The 16487-nt window shown below is 37.5% G+C and overlaps 1 protein-coding gene across 5 annotated transcripts; it reads left to right on the top strand.

Moving 5' to 3' along the window:
- The first annotated feature begins 3286 nt into the window (after nt 1–3286).
- On the top strand, nt 3287–16458 carry cdc42ep1a (CDC42 effector protein (Rho GTPase binding) 1a). Of its 5 annotated transcripts, none has more exons than XM_065242467.2 (4): nt 3287–3485; nt 7666–8117; nt 11076–11552; nt 15088–16458. In XM_065242467.2, exons 3-4 carry the CDS (start codon nt 11099–11101, stop codon nt 15705–15707), a joined length of 1074 nt encoding a protein of 357 aa, XP_065098539.1. In that variant the 5' UTR covers nt 3287–3485; nt 7666–8117; nt 11076–11098; the 3' UTR covers nt 15708–16458. The 5 variants fall into 5 exon arrangements, with proteins under 5 accessions (XP_065098539.1, XP_065098542.1, XP_065098538.1 ...); XM_065242466.2 differs by having other exon boundaries at nt 3288–3485; nt 11053–11552; XM_065242468.2 differs by lacking the exon at nt 3287–3485 and adding an exon at nt 4429–4955 and having other exon boundaries at nt 11053–11552.
- Nucleotides 16459–16487: the final 29 nt, after the last annotated feature.

The following is a 16487-nucleotide window of genomic DNA, read 5'->3' as shown; positions in this document are numbered from 1 at the left end:
CGAGCCCCACGGGAGTGTGCTGGTCGGTGAGCCCCGTGGATATGTGATGGGATGGCGAGATTTGCGGGAGAGTTCCTGGTCGGCAGATCCCGTGGGTCTGTTTGTTTTATCGGAGAGTCACCGCAAGGGAGTTCTGGTCAGCGAGCCCCGCGAGAGTGGGTCGATCAGCAAGCTCCGTTATTCTCATTGGTCAGTGAGCCCCGTGAGTGTTCTTGGACGGCGGGTCCTGTGTCGTGTTCGGGGTCGGCGGGCCGAGCGGGACCTGGAGGCCTCCCTTAAGGGGGGAGTACTGTCATGATCCTGTCAGCCCTGTATGTCTTTTATTTGTCTCATGTATGTCATGTTTCCTGTCCTGTCAGTAATTTTGCCCCCTCGTGGGCCTTTTTGTTATTGTTATTAAAGTTTTGTGTTAAAAGTCTGCATCTGGGTTCTCCGCCTCATGATTCATGACACAGGGTAAGATTTGGGAAACCCTGCTGTAGACCCTTTTACTGTTTGTACACAATGATCACGTAGCAACATATCTTCATGCATTTTGGCAACGGAAGTATGACAAGAATCAGCAGCATGTCAGAGAAAGTTATTGTAAAAAGTTGACTTTATCAAATGGTATCCGGCTACCAGATCCGTGTTCCTGTCGGAATCCGGACGGTCGTGATCCTGTCGGAATCCTATAAAACTTTAGCCCCTTGGTGGAATATTGATTAGTGCAACCATATATGCAACAACCAGACATTTCGATGCAGGGAAACTTTCTGAGTTGCTAACACGTTAGAAGCACTGGGGAACAACACCACTTCCATTGCCAAAATGCGTGCGCAACTATTTGATCACGTGGGCTGTAAAAGGGTCTGTTGTTTTCTCAAATCCATTTCACTTGTCTCATTTAGAGTTCATATAAATTTAACTCCATTTCATGTTTTTATTACTTTCGTCAACTTCTGCGAGGGCCAAGACCCATGTTAAACAAAGCTTTTAGACAATAAAAGCAAGTGTTTAACTAAATAGGACCAGAATACAAGAAAATGGCATCTACTTCAGTAAATGTTTTGGACCCACCCACAATTTTTTGGTTCCGACACTCATGCATGGCATATAATATGCTAATGATTTAGCATCACTATTCGCACTGTAATGATTTCATTTTTTATTCTATGTTGTTTGTAGTGTCCACAACAATGTACACTCATGGATTATTTTTAACCCAGCTTTGGGTCAAATAGGAATAAACCCAGTCATTGGGTTAAAATAACCCAGAAATGTTTATATTTGACCTAAGAATGGGTTAAAAAAAGGCTGGGCTGGGTTTGTTGTGTTTTAGTGTAGCGGGAATCCAAAGCAAATTTCTATTGACAAGACAGTAAGGTTTATTTACTTCTATTATGTTGTAATCTCCTTATAGGCCTTGACACGGCACAACCCAAAAACAGGATGAAAGTCGAAAAGGAAATAAACAAAAAGCACAGACAACAACTGAAAGCACAGGGTGGAAACTATAAATAACACTAGCATTGCAACAGTGTATACACAAAACTCAATTGCGAGCTTATCTTACATTTCTTAATAATCACCTCTCAATCAAGAAAAAGCATCAAGTGTGGGAAAGAAAGAATCACGTTGTTTTCTCAAAGACGTTTGTCATCATCAAATTATGGGTGAAAATAATTTGATGCTTGTTTAAATGCCTTTGTGGTCTGTTTGAAGCTTTTGAAGTGAAACGTGATATTATTCAACACTCGCTATTTGTTACCCCAGAGTTCATTAAGAGGTAGCATACGTAGAGAAAAGCCAGCCGCAGGACATCGCTCAAATCTGAGCTCAATAAACATTGCCATGATAAGTTAAGAATTTTGTTGTTGGACCTTTTGCATGTTTGGCACCGGTCTTGTGTCAGGAATCACAGTTAATGGGTCAGAACAGAAGTTGGTTCTGTGTAATCATGGGAGACTGCAAAAAGACTTGGAATAAAAACGCAGATGAAATGGTAGACACATTGTATGTCCACTTATTCTGTTAATCTGTGTATGTATAGAAAGTAACAAATCAGATTTTTGAGGTCTCAAATTTTGAGATCATATCTCAAAATGTTCAAAGTACAAGGCATTAAATTTAGAAAAAGGAAGAGGAAATATGGAATTGGTTTGGATGCAGAAAAGATAGACTGTTGTGATGGCAAAAAGGGGAGAGTAAACTTAAAATTATGTCCGTGCCTCCCTTTTGAGACCAACATCTGAACAGTGTCCAAAAGCTACATGTTATTCACAGCAAATAGCTGGCATGCTTGAGCAGAGGGAACTGTTTACTTTGGGAAGAACAAGATATAGAGGCTTAATGGGACAATGAAAGTTGAACAGAGAGAAAATAAGGTGTGATGCTGACAAGGTATGTGGTAGAAAAGAGGACGTGTTTAGAAATCTGTCTTGGTTTATGTATAATCTTGTATACAAGAAGCAGATCTGTGTATTATTCCTGGCTAATTTTTCTTCACAATGAAGAGGACTGTTCTGAATCACAAATTTTCCCAGCGTTTCTCAGACGTTGCTCTTGGATCCGTCCCGTTCATTGATCCGCTGATTTGCTTACATCAACAACACTGTGGGTTATGAATTATTTTGTCCCTGTAGTGACACCAAAACTGAAGCCTTCTAGACTTTGATCATAGGCCCTTTACACAGTTTATGCAATCACTGATGAGAAAGGCAAACATCCTCACATAAGGATGCTTTACTCAGTTTATAAAAATGCAATTTTGGTCTCAGTACTAAACAGCTCTTTCTTTGATGTGATAATAAAAAATGAAAAATTACCATCGTAGGCTATATATAAAAATACCATGCATCACTGTCCATAAAGCCATGTGCTTTTAGGAAAATGTAGTAGATACTACCACGTGTTTATTATGTATAATAACCCTGTTCGATTTCCACCTGTATTACCATGCAAGTTAATTATGGCACACACGTTACCACCATAGTTAAAAAAACTACAAATAACATAGTTAAACTATGGTTAGGCTACTGTAAAAACAATCAACTTAGTACACTAAGTGTAAATTAGGTGCGTATGGCTAATGCAAAAAATCAGTAAAAGTAGAGAATTCCCGCATGTTTTTTATACTCGCAAAGTTACCGGTCAATTTTAGTTTTTTCTAACCCCTATAAGAATTAAAAAGTACAAAAAAGTGCGTTTCTTGACCTTATTTGTCGTCGTCGTCGTCGTTTAAAGCCCATTGACAGAATGATATATTTTTAAGGCTAGTGTTGAAAATGCCCGCCCCTCAGTGGAAACTCGAGAAGCGCGCGGCGGCGGCTGCAGTGCAGAGTGTGTTCATACTGACTGACCGTTGCTTCTCACTGTGAACCTTACAAAGACAAAAGTTAGATGATCGTTTGTGACAGAATCAGTGCAGGATCTTAACTTATGTGGGGATCAGTATTTTTCATCGCTTTTGGATCGTGATGAACTTGTGTTCGTCAGCCTACAAGGTGAGTACAGTTTTTATTTCAGACTGTCACATATTTTATTTCAGACGGTCACAGTGCTCGAAATATGCCACTGAATGAAGTCTTGGTTTATTTTTGTTTAGTAAAGACTGGTAAGTTGTTTAACAGTGGAGTCAGGGTTCATTTTTGCAAACGTAGCCTTTGGCAAAGGGACAGACTAAACTAAAATTATAATGTGTATTTTGGAGCCTTTACATGAAATTTAATCTGTGCTGTGGTAAATGTTGTGTGCGCGCATGCGCACCCGCAACCTCACTTACAGTCAAACGATTTATTTTAGATTTATTTATTTAATTAGATTTTAAATTGCTGTTTCATTTCATGAACTTAAAATGTAGTAAGGTTTGGTAATACATTATAAACTGCAATCACTCTTTCATACACGATTTTGAGTTTGTAAATGAGTTTGTAAAACTTAAAAGAAAACATAAGCATAAAGTTCAGGTGTGGAATATGACACATCTTAAAGTTGATAAGGATTTTGATTTACTGTCATTTAAAAAAAAAATGTGCAGCAACATAAAGTGTCCTAATTTGTGAATCCTTTGTGTTTCATAGACAGTAGTTTTCAATCTGCAAAATGGTCAATGTGCCTTATGCTCCTTTCAGCTACCTCTGATAGTTGTAGCAGTGACATTCCAGCAATGACAGACAGATTGGCTTTTTGACCAGTTGTATATATTATTCACATATAAAACCACTAAGACTGTGTTTCCATTTGGGGTATTTTTCACCATAAACCCTCTCTGCCAAGACGGTCACAGAGGTCAGATTGCAGTGCAAGAAAATATGCCATTTTCCGATAACGTAAGCTATTGTATTTGTGATTTAGTGCTAGGATGTCCTCTGTTTCTTTAGACCAAACTAGAGCCCTGACAGGATTGGAGGTCATTGGGTGAAAGAGAAAAATGAGGCCTTATCTTAAATGTTTGTCCACCTAGTTAGGTGGGTTATAAAGTAATGTAGTCAAGCTAATCATGAAAATGGAAAAAGTAAATTGGGTTAAAAAAGCACTTTTTAAATTTTTCAATTACTTATTATCATGTCAGTGTGGGATTCTGCAGAAGAGGGCTGCAAAACTTAAATGATATTGGAGATATCAGACAGATCTCTTTTGCAGACTTATACCCACATACAGGAAGCATGTGTGTGTTTCCAAAATGTGGTTCAAATCTGTGATGTGGGTACTGTACTTGATGTCTGTAATAGACACAATCCAGAGATGTTTCTCCCGGGAATTTATGCAAACAGGCGGCTTCTATTAGACTGTGGTTTTACAGGGTTAACATGCACATCTCCTTTATTCAAATATTGTAATTTTTAAAGGATTTTCCAGAGACATAATTGTATTGTTTGCAATCAACAGATGGATTTGAAATAGTTTTGAGTTTTTTTCCATTGCCATTTCATTTGTCATGTCAAGGAGCAACAGCAGCCCTGCTAAATGTCAATGTAAGCACTGGCTTATGTTATATCTAGCATGTAATTTGTCATATGCCTCTTGGGATTTCCATTTCTCTAATCTATTATATATAATTTTATAATGAAATGATCTAATTTTAGACAACATATATTGATATGCTCGCATATTTAAAATAAAACGTCCTGATGCCAGCTAGTCATCCAATAATAATAATAATATGCACATTTTCATATATGAATAATAAGAGTGCCACCAAGATTATTTATTTTTGTAGGCCAGCCCGGAAGTTAGCGCGACACCCTTGCTAAAAGCCTAATAATTTTTCCCATAGACTTTTGAATTATCGCAAAAATTAAGATCTGTGTTTAACAAAAGTTTATTACATTGACAAATTTTGTCCAACAAGATAATCTTCTCAGATAAACACAACTTTGGAAATGTTGAAATCTAAATACTAGAAATGAAAAGCTAACCTTAGGCTACAAACAAACTACACTATCCTTTCTGAAAAAAAAACAGCATATCAGCAAGACCAGCATATGTTTTGTTTTGGTGCTGGTTTGCTGGTGACCACCAGCATAGACCAGCATAAATTCCCATGCTGGTTTAGCTGGTGGTCATCAGCATACCAGCACCAGCATCCCATGCTGGTCATACCAGCAAGATCAGCATATGTTGTGTTTTGGTGCTGGTATGCTGGTGACCACCAGCTAAACCAGCACCACAAACCAGCATGGACCAGCATGGGAATTATGCTGGTCTATGCTGTTTTTTCAGCAGCGACGTTCTCTTTACCTCAACATCATTACCACCAAGCTTCCAACAGCTTTTTAAAAATGTATTAAACACATTTTCTGACAAGGAAAAACTCTGAGTACGAATGTTTGTTTGTTGCATTGTTTTTGATATCTTAATGCGTGATGACATATTGGGGTGGTTTCTTGGAGAGTGATTAGACTAGTCCTAGACTAAAATAAATGTAGGGGTTGTCCAAACTCAAAACAACGTACACTTTCATATCTTAAAATACATCAGTGCCCGTTGTTTTGCCTCAAAATGCACACAAGTAATGTTTTAGTATGGCATGTTTGTTAAAACTATTCATATTTCCTAATTAAACTAAGGCCTAGTCCTTGTTTAAGCTAATCCCTGTCCGGGAATGCGCCCCTTAAAGTCCCAGAAAAGTCTGTAGTCCCATAAAGCATCTTGATAGCAACCAGCATTTTAAAGAAACTTTAAAGCTTTAAATAGGCACGAGTGATGGTATTGTTGGTGTGTTTTATGTTGTAGAATAAAACGTAAAAACTCTTTGGGCTTATGTTAACCCAAGATCTTTTATAAGGAGTTAACCAAAACCCCATTAAAAAAACCCACTGACGTCAGGACGATAAAGCCGCAAGTGCTAAAATGCTCGCTTCCAGGTTTTGCCTACAAGAATAATATGTCATCTTTACGGCACTCTATAGACGGTTTCATCGGACGCATGTGATACACGTCTGGATCCGAACTTAACTTCCGGTTTTGTTTTTTTAATGGTCTAGTTGCTAAACTGATCTCTTGAACTCGTCGAAAATAACAAAATTTTCATGTTTTGGTCTCCTATGTAATCTATGTGTTGTTTTTTGCTTGTTATATAAATAAACTACGTTTAAAGTACTTTTTGTTGTTATTATTAGCTGAGTTTACCGGAAGTTACGTGCGGACCGCGACAGCGGCTTGTTTATGTTGTTACTGCTGAAACCGTCTATAGGGATCAGATTTTTGCATCATTATATCATTTTTGTATACATGTTCAGGGTTTCACGCAGAAAATTTGTTAGTTAAGGTGGTAGGGTTGTGCAGGTGGGCAGGCCAGGGGTGTGGCAATCAAAGGGGCGGGGCCTATGCATCATGATAAAAATATTTTTATTTAAAACACTCAAATAAAACTAAATTTTGAAGAAACTATGACAGAAAATGAACACATACTAGATTATTAATGAATTAAATGTTTTATCAACAGGCTAGTTATCCTTCAGAGAGTGACGGACCATGTCTTTCTCTCATTTCGGCCATGTGGCGTTTGGTGGAATTTTTTTTTTTTGGACGACCTAGTTAAGGTGGTAGGGTATCCCAGCTTAGGTGGGCTGCCCAAACTGAAAAGTGCTGCGGGAAACCCTGATGTTGTCAAATCCAAAAATGTTTATTTCTAGGAAACTTTCTTACAGTGTCAGAAAATGGTCTCTCTCTATACCATTTGGAAAAGGTCCTAATATGTACTATTTAGGTACAGATATGTAAATGTGTGGGACCAGTGTGTACCTCAGAGGTACTAATATGTACTCTTAATGTGCAAAGTTGTGTTTTTTTTAAAAAGGGTACAGTCCCAGTGACAGCTAGGAACTTTTTTCTGACCATTTTTGTAAAAGTTTAAATAATGTCTAACAATGTTTCATCAGGTAGCAAAATCCTACTAACAATCAATAATATTTGAAAAACAAATTAGGTAAAATAATAAAAAAATATTATTATACATTATAATTTATGAAGGCTTACATTTTTCCATTAAACTTTTAAATCTTATTTAAAAGTTATTTAAAAGAATTTATGCTGATTATAAAATGTGTAATAAAAAATGCACTAAATGAGAAAAATGCAAAACAGAAGCATCTTCAGTCACGAGTGGTCACTAGACCCCACTGTATGTTTTGGATGCTGATCTATTCTGTGCACATCCACCTGTCTCCCTCTCCCACACAGGAGGTCTGTTGATTTTACAAGAAACCCTTCAGACCGAGACGGCGGACTGGACTAAAGCCAGCAGTGGTGGGAGGGGGTTCGGAAGGATAGAGGGATTAGGATCTAATCCTGGACATGACCAATCTTTAAGGAGCTTCCCTGAAGACGTACTCTTTCCCAGATTATTACATTTAACTTATTGCCTTTAATACCTGTACCTCCCCCGGGGGAGCCTGGGGAGCGGTCCGCTGGATCAGCGTATCTATCAAAACAAAAGATCAGGAGCAGAGGCCATTGGAAGGAGACTTTGAAAGAGGAGCGGCTCTGTCCAGACTATGAGTATATGTGCTGGGATAAAGTTTGCAGTGTCTGGGATTAAACCACTAACTCACACACCAGCAAGGTGCAGGGTACAGGTTACTGAATGAACTTGGATAGTGCTTTCATATTAATAAGAAAAAAGACTGATCCAGGTATGTTGCCATTCCTATGTACGTTGTTAATAGTGGCTGGAAACATTCAAATGTAGAGCAGTAGTACGAGTTGACAGTAATTGGTTATAGGGTTTGGGTGTTTATCACACAACAAATTGTTTTGACACAAAACACAAATTTACAACACAGCCAAACCAGAACTTGATGTTAATTGATGAAATCAATCAGACACTGCCAGAAGAAATTGTCAAAATATGTAACCCAGCTGTCACTGTGGCTGGATCTTTTTAAAAAGTACAGCTTTGCACTTTTACTGTAGTGCCTCAGATGTACATATTAGTATCTTAAAGGTACATATTGGTACCAATTGTATATTTTTGTACTTAAAGGTACATATTAGGACATTTTTAACAGCTCGGGTACATATTTTGACCATTTTCTCTAACAGTGTATAAAGTCACTAAAAGGACCGGAGAGATCACATGCAAACACCAAAATACAAAAATAAAATTTTCCAAAAAAGACCTCCACTAATCTTGATATATCAGTAACCCAGATTATATATATTTCTGCACAAGTGAACTATTAGCAAAATCGTTTACCAGATGTTTCATTTGTTAATTTAACACCACTCTTATATATGGTTTTCGTTTTTAATGTGGAAAATAGACAAAGATAAGAGGAAGCTTTCATTTCCTTTTGATAAGAGGAAACCTTAAATTTGTTATTGTGAAATGTAGTTTATGGAGAAACTTTTTTTAAAGATGCTTTGTATAACAGGATGCAAAGTAAGTGAATGACCGCGATACTGTACATGTTTTAAAAAAGTTCACACCATGTTTAAAGTGAATGACCTCGAGGTCAAAGCAGTCTGAATGTAGGCCTTTAAAGAGCCTTGAACTTTGTCACACTTATCCAAATCATACAGTTTTTAAAAATATATAAACGTTCACAGTCGGTTGATAATGTAGCATGTCAGTGCTAATGTCCCTTTATTTTTAGGGAAAAATAGTTGATGGATATTTTGTTGATCTTGCAGAGCATGTATGAGCTGACTCTGTGGACCTTACTAAAGAAGTATATGGTTTTATTCCCAAACCACAGCAATATCTGCAGCCAGAGCTGAATTTATTTCTGAACTGATTTATTTCTAAGCCAGAAACCCAGAACAACTGTGAAGCCCAGAATCTGTGACCACATACGCAGCAGAGGTTTTCAGGAATTGGAGTCATGCATATTTTCAGCTAACATTTATCGTCAGTAAATCTTTTTGGATATGAACAAAGGCCAAACACAAAACGGGACATAGCCGCATCTGTCTGTGTTTTATAAAATAGCCTTAAGCAACTTAACACTAAACTTCAGCTTTAAAGGGACATTTCATAAAGACTTTTTAAAGATGTATATTAAATCTTTGGTGTCCCCAGAGTGCATATGTGAAGTTTTAGCTCGATAAAAACATAAAGATAATTTATTATAACATGTTAAAATCGCCACTCTGTTGGTGTGAGCAAAAATGTGCCAGATTTGGGTGTGTCCTTTTAACTCATTCCCAGGCAGCCTTTTTTTTCAAGTTGCCCGATTTTTACAAAATGCCTTAAAGGAAAATGTTCTATAAATATATAAACATTAGACCTTTTGCTTTCAAACAAACAAAATGAAAAAACTTTCATCCTATCTTCATTTGTTCTCTTTTATCACCTCACAAATATGGGTAGCTTTCTTTAAAAATACCAAATTTTGAAAAAAGCTGAAATAATTGCATTTTTGTAAAGGACGTTTGTTAGAGATCAGATTCAGAACAATGATCAAAACATACACTGAGTTTACAATGTAGGTGAATTAGTTTATGCTTCAGTTTTTTATAAATTGGGCAAGAGCGCCACCTAATGGATAACAGCGAAATTAAAGATTTTCATAAAGAGATAACAATTCGGCGTCAGTCTCGTAAAAAATCTTTGGTGTGTCTCGCTCCTAAGGGGTGGTATTATTATAATAAGATTTAACTTATTTGACATCACAAGGGAAGGCTAAATTTCAATGACCTATTTTTTCACACACTCTAAAAAATATTGGGTTGTTTTAACGCAGGTCTTGGTCACTATTGGACAGAACACAATTCTGGGTTAAAATGACCCAAATAATGGGTTGTTTTTGCCCAACTGCTGGGTTATTGTTAATCAACCATGTTGAAACATCCCATTATTTGGGTCATTTTAAAGGGACACAAGGCAGCATTTTTATGTTAATAAATCATCTTCGTAAGTCGGTATATGGTTAAATGACTCATTACCGGACGAATGAAGACTCTCTCGCCCGCCCCTACCATTTGTAGGAAGAATACCCCACTTGCAAGTTCGCTGTATCCGACCCGGTGTCCTTCAGTCTCGCAAAGTCTCAGATATCGCGAGAAGCAGGATCACTTTACGGCAAACAACACAGAGGCAGATGAGCTATACACGACTAGCGATTGTTGCAAATGGCAGAGCCGGGGAAGAAGCATCGAAAACCCTTGACGGAAGGGAAACATAACTGGATTGGAAATAAGCTGATAAACTTGGTTTCGAGTGGGGAGGGACAACAGTTCGTTTTTACGACAGTGTGTTTGAAAGCATTTACTTTCAGACACTAGGGGGAGCTCGTAGAGAAATATTACGCAGACTTGCCTGGTTTCCCTTTAACCCAGAAATGTTTTCTGTCCAATAGTGACCCAGCCCTGGGTTAAAAACAACCAAAGATTTTTGCATGCTTGCAGAAAAGGTTTACCACAACTAAGTTACTGGGTTGTTGTTCACATTTTCTAGGTTGATAGAAAATAGCACTTAAACATGGAAAAAGTCAGATTTTTATACTGTATGTCCCCTTTAAAATTCAGTTTTGTTGAGGCTATTACTTTTAGTCTTTAAGGTTGATACATTTAGAATTTGCCGTATTGTTCTCAATGTTTTTTCAAGACCCACTTTGTGTTTTACAGTGTTTCCTTTTCTATTGGTTCAGAAAACCTTTGATTTGGAGAAGTCATGAACTTGGGGAAGCTCTCTGGCCTGAAAGGCCTAGTGTCTCACTCCTCAGGAAAGCGTCGCTTTAAGGGTGACCTCACCCCAGACATGATCAGCCCCCCCCTGGGCGACTTCCGCCACACCATGCACGTCGGGCGCGGAGGGGACGTGTTTGGCGACACCTCGTTCCTCAGCAACCACGGCGGAGCAGGAAATAACGCAGATGGAGACTCCTCCTCCACCTCAGAGAAGAATGAGGGATTCTTCTCCCGAACGCTTCGCCATGTCCGGAGGACCCCAGACAGACCCCGCGGAGGCTCCAAGGACCTTTCGCCCCCACCACCACCCATTTCTCCCATCATAAAAAATGCCATCTCCCTTCCTCGTCTGGATGTGGACTCACCCAACGGTTGTCCTGTCAAAGTACTTTTTCCTAGTTCACCCAAGACACCTGATAACTCCACTTACATGTATGGTGAGTCCGTCTGTCTTTATGACCGATTTTATTACAGTGTCAGTTAGTCAGATGTACTTGATTGTAATTGTGATTGGATCAGAGAAACGTGTAAATGTGAGTCAGAATAACTGAGCTCTTTTTCGCACACGTCGGTGGGTCCAAAAGTTTTTAGGAGCACAAAGTGTTCTGTACAAAAGACGTATGTGTGTAAATGACTCTTTTAAATTCACACTGTAAAAAGATTCTGTAGAAATTACAGTATTACTGGCAGCTGGATGCCAGTAACTTACTGTAAATTTTAATTTATGTTATTTCCTGACAACAGTTGGTTAAAGTTAAATGAACCTTAAACATTAACAAGTCTTTGTCTTACAGAATAAAAATATAAAATAACAGCCTCATGCAAAACATTCTGGGAACCAAAAATCCTCATCATCCTTTTTCTGGGTTTTTCCTTCATATTTTGTTTCCCAGAATGCTTTGCTTGATGCTGTTATTTTAGTTTTATTCTGTAAAGATACAGACTTGCTAATGTTTAATTTTCATTTAACTTTGAACAAACTGTTGCAGGTAATTAACTTAAATTTAAATCTACAGTAAGTTACTGGCATCCAGCTGCCAGTAATACTGTAATTTCTACAGAATCTTTTTACAGTGCAGGCATGCTCAATTCTGCTAAAATTATAATATAGAGCATAAGTAGTCGTAAGGTTAGCTTTAAATATGCAATGCAGATTCACTCCTGTAAATAACCAAACTTTGTGTGTACAGATAAAAAGTGACCCTGTCTGTGAAACCCAGGCTAAAGTCTCATATCTAATTTTGAGATTAGGAGCATCAAAGCTTGATATCACATTAACTTCAATCTTTGACATGACCTTACTCAGTCAATATTAAAGATATCAAGTTTATATTTTTCACAGAGTGTACATTACGTCGGATGATTTTATGTAAAATGACTTTGGGTTTTCACAGACAGTGTCTCGAATAAGCTTTAATAGAAGAGTGTCATACCAGGCCTTTTGGTAAATTGGAGGACTAGTGTGTCGTCCTTTAAAAAAGAAGTTCAAACAGAAAGTGTCTGATAAACTATCTGAACACCTGTGCCAATCCCAGACTTCCTTTACCGTGGTATCACAGTTCAGCGATCTGTGTCTAAATTCCTATGGCTCACCCTTGTAAATACTTGAAACATGTCTCATTGAGTGCTCTACAGGACAGCAAAATCCCCACAGCCTCATAAAAATCCAAACAATCTACTGTCAATCTTGAATCATACGGTGGGTCTCAGTAAAGTCTGTCGAGTGCTGTTAGTGGAAAAATTGCAGAGTTTTATTAAAGGAACAGCTCACCAAAATATGAAAATACTCTTAATCGCCCCTTATGGCATCCCAGGTGTATATGACTTCCTCTCTTCCGTAGTCACAAACAATTTTATATTATAGTGCCAGCATGTTATCATCTCCTATTACACGGCTCGGTTTACAGTTTAATATTACACAAAAAATAAATATAAATATGTCTTTTAATAACATATATGACATTATATTTACAAATGATTAAACCAAATCAGTTTCTTAATAAGACTCCACTTATTTCTGCAAAAACAACCAGCTGCCTATACATTATCCCTTTACATATCGCATTTGACATGCCAAAGCCCCAAAATACATGTACAGTACATTAATCATTAAAGTTAACCAAAATGACTCAAATGGGTTAATATACAGTACTGTCCAAAAGGGTGATTCTAACAAAATCCAGATTTAGAAGGTGTCCAACATCAGAATTTTTAAAAAGCCCTTGAAGCACATTTTTTGCACATATAAGATCAAGGTCTAAACTTACTATAACCATTATTTTTAGAGGATTTTAGGATTTCTTATAGAATTATTTACATTTTTTAGATTATCATGATCAAACATTATCATTACCACAACATGATATTACATTAAATATATGCATTTACAAACTCATGGTTCGGTAATGAGAACTAAAAAGTTGTCTAGGTACTATGACAAACAAAATTTCAACTTTTATCTGGAGAGAAAATATAAGAACTGCTTACCTGGTAGCCATCTTGAGTGTCACAGTCAATTATTTATTTTTTAAATATAAGTTCCTTGAGGGTTTAAACAATGATTGAAAATTGTTGCGGAGGATGATAAAATTGGTCTTGGACACATTTATATTCCTTATTATTGTCTCTACATTTACCAGTGATCACCAAATACCACATGTTTCTTAACTGTAAATATTTATAGTATAACATACACTGAAGCTTTTATTTTTTTAGATTTTTTATTTATAAATTTTATGTCAATGAACCCAAATCCAGTCATGGACACTTTGCGGTAGTGAAATTTTTCCCCTTAAATGTGTAAAAAACAACAAAATTGTTTTTTATGATGTAATTTGAAATCATGTGCAAAATAGTACATGAAGAGATGTTTGTAACTGTATGCTTCTTATTTTGATACTCTTACGTTGCATTTACTTTCTTTTTATCAAAATGTTTCATGACACCTCATAAGTCTAATTTCACGAGAATCACCCAAAATTGTTAGGTCACCACCACTACCAGATTTGTTGTTTTAGAAGTTTTAATGTCCATCCATATTTAATTTTTAATTTATTTTATTAAGATACAAACAGAAAAAAAGAGGAAATATGTCAAATAAATAACATTTTCAGGACTAAATGTCTTCTTAAGCCATCATCAATTTCTTTTAAATTAGAAATTAGGATTTAATTTCATTTAGGTTTAAGAGATCCGGGCTTAGGCTCAAGTGAAGGGGAGTTTACCCTAAATACTTGACACATCAGTTTACATTTTTATACAGTTTTTAATACCACATACACATTTTCTGAATGCATTATATTAAAGAGACTGAGAAACAATTATATATGATCACTATAACATTGCAAAAAAAACGACTAATCTAATTCTGGCATGGTGTCCTAAGACTTTTGCACAGTTATTTTTGAGGCTTATATAGCGGATGATACATTGTGAATTCTTGGAAACCAAAGGCGGAAAGCAGTGAAGTACTTTTAGTCACTACTCAAGTATGCATAACATTGTTCTTTTCACTCCACTACACTGAATGAATTTACCACACTGTTTGGGTGAACTATTCCTTTAATATTATGTATTTGGTTAAAAAACTATAAAGGGCTACTTAAAGTGCAATAAATATGTCACCATCAAGCTAAACATTAATATTGTTCGGATCAGGAACTATGAGGTATTTTTGCAGAACACAAATGCTAATTCAGAGTCCTGATTTCAATCATGTAAAGTGTGTTTCTGTATCCATAAACATTTACAGTTTTTCAGTAATTAATCATCTGTGCCTTTACTCTGTACTATTACAGAGCTCGATATGGGAAGAACTCACAAATTTAATAGCATTTATCCATGTCATAAATGATTGGTTTCTGCTTCTGTTATCCTGCAATGTGTGCATTGCTTCCATCTGCTGGATGCAAAGAGTTGTGCAGTTCTCTCAACAAAAATTCATAATGATGGTCTTATTTATATGTTTTCTAGGTTTGGAGTCTGGCTTTGTCACCTTGCCCAGGCTGTCACGCACCGAGCGGCATTCCCAGGTTGCCTCACCCCTGTCCTGCCCTCCTGAAATCCACAGAGGTTCCCTCACTGACACTGGTATCTCCTCATTCCCCTGTTCAGACTCCGTCAGTCCCTCGGACTCCATGAACTCTTTCACCCTTGACCTGGGCCCGTCCCTCATGTCTGAGGTCTTTGGTATGATTGACAGCCCCATGCGTGAAAACAGCAGTCCGATCATCGAAAAGTCGCACGAGACCGGTGCCGCATTTGGGTCAACCGATGATGAGGTGGACTCAGATGCAACCACGTCCCTGGTGGACTCCCTCTTGAGAGAAGATGGTGACGGTAGGACCCGGCTGTATGGAGGAGAGTGGAAGCATTCGGATTTTGAAAATGGCGAGTCGCCAAAAAAGTCCACGGGGGGAGATGTGATGTTCTCCTACGCCGTGGAGGATCATGGAATGGAGCCAGAGCGTTTCCAGAGGGCCGCTGATGTGCTGGCACGTCATTATGGAGGAGGGCTCAGGAATACAGGCACCAATAACTCTTACAGGAGACCCTACAACTACCCTGATGAGGAAGAGGAGATCAAAGTCTAACACTATCAGATTCGTTAGAGAATGAGACTCTTAAGAAATCCAAATCGCAAGCACTTTTAATAACATTTTCAATGTGAAAATGAAAATCGATCGGATTTTGATGATTGACAGGTCGGTAGGTGGCCCTTCATTAAATGCATCAGGATGGATTAGCAGTTATGCTACAGACACAATGTGCTAACATTCGGCTTCCTTTAAATTTGGTTGAACTACAATTACGAAATGTATTTGCCTCCCACTGGGCTTGTGGATCAAAGGAAGATGAAAAAGAGCAATGTACAAAGATGCCTTTGAAAAGTGGTATACCCTAACCATATACCATTCAAATAGTATTTCAAGTAAACCTCTTTACTATACAGTGTACAGTAATACCATGTAAAAGTATGAACAGACATTTATTTGCTGGCTAACTTATATCAGTACCGGTATATCTACTATGCAAACCACTTTATCCACATTTTTTTACACAGAATTGAAGCAATGTTTTACATTAGACCACAGACTGCCATGGTAGAAGTCACATGGCAGTTTCATTATTAATCACTTATTTCCTGAGAAACCTGTACACGGCTAAAGGTCATTGCCCAGCAAGCAATTTTGGATTTAAAAGAAGTCTTATAGTCGACCAAACACAGCCCACGCGTCTAGGCTAATCCAAGGCAAAATTGGGGCTGTCAGTAATGACTAACCATAGCCCCAAAATAAATGAAATTAAAAAATACTGTAAGTAAATGAAACCAAACACTTGTAATCACTGTTAACTTTGCTACTGATGGATTA

The sequence above is a fragment of the Paramisgurnus dabryanus genome, chromosome 1 (genome assembly GCF_030506205.2).
Source record: "Paramisgurnus dabryanus chromosome 1, PD_genome_1.1, whole genome shotgun sequence".
Classification (NCBI taxonomy): Eukaryota; Metazoa; Chordata; class Actinopteri; order Cypriniformes; family Cobitidae; genus Paramisgurnus; species Paramisgurnus dabryanus.
Note: the sequence above shows the minus strand (reverse complement) of the source record. Positions and strands in the feature narration are given on the sequence as shown.

Excerpts from the sequence above, each read along its gene's own strand:
- cdc42ep1a (XM_065242470.2), top strand. The coding sequence starts at position 11,099 with ATGAACTTGGGGAAGCTCTCTGGCCTGAAAGGCCTAGTGTCTCACTCC. Across the intron at positions 11,553-15,087 it reads TAACTCCACTTACATGTATG|GTTTGGAGTCTGGCTTTGTC; the intron begins GTGAGTCCGTCT and ends TATGTTTTCTAG.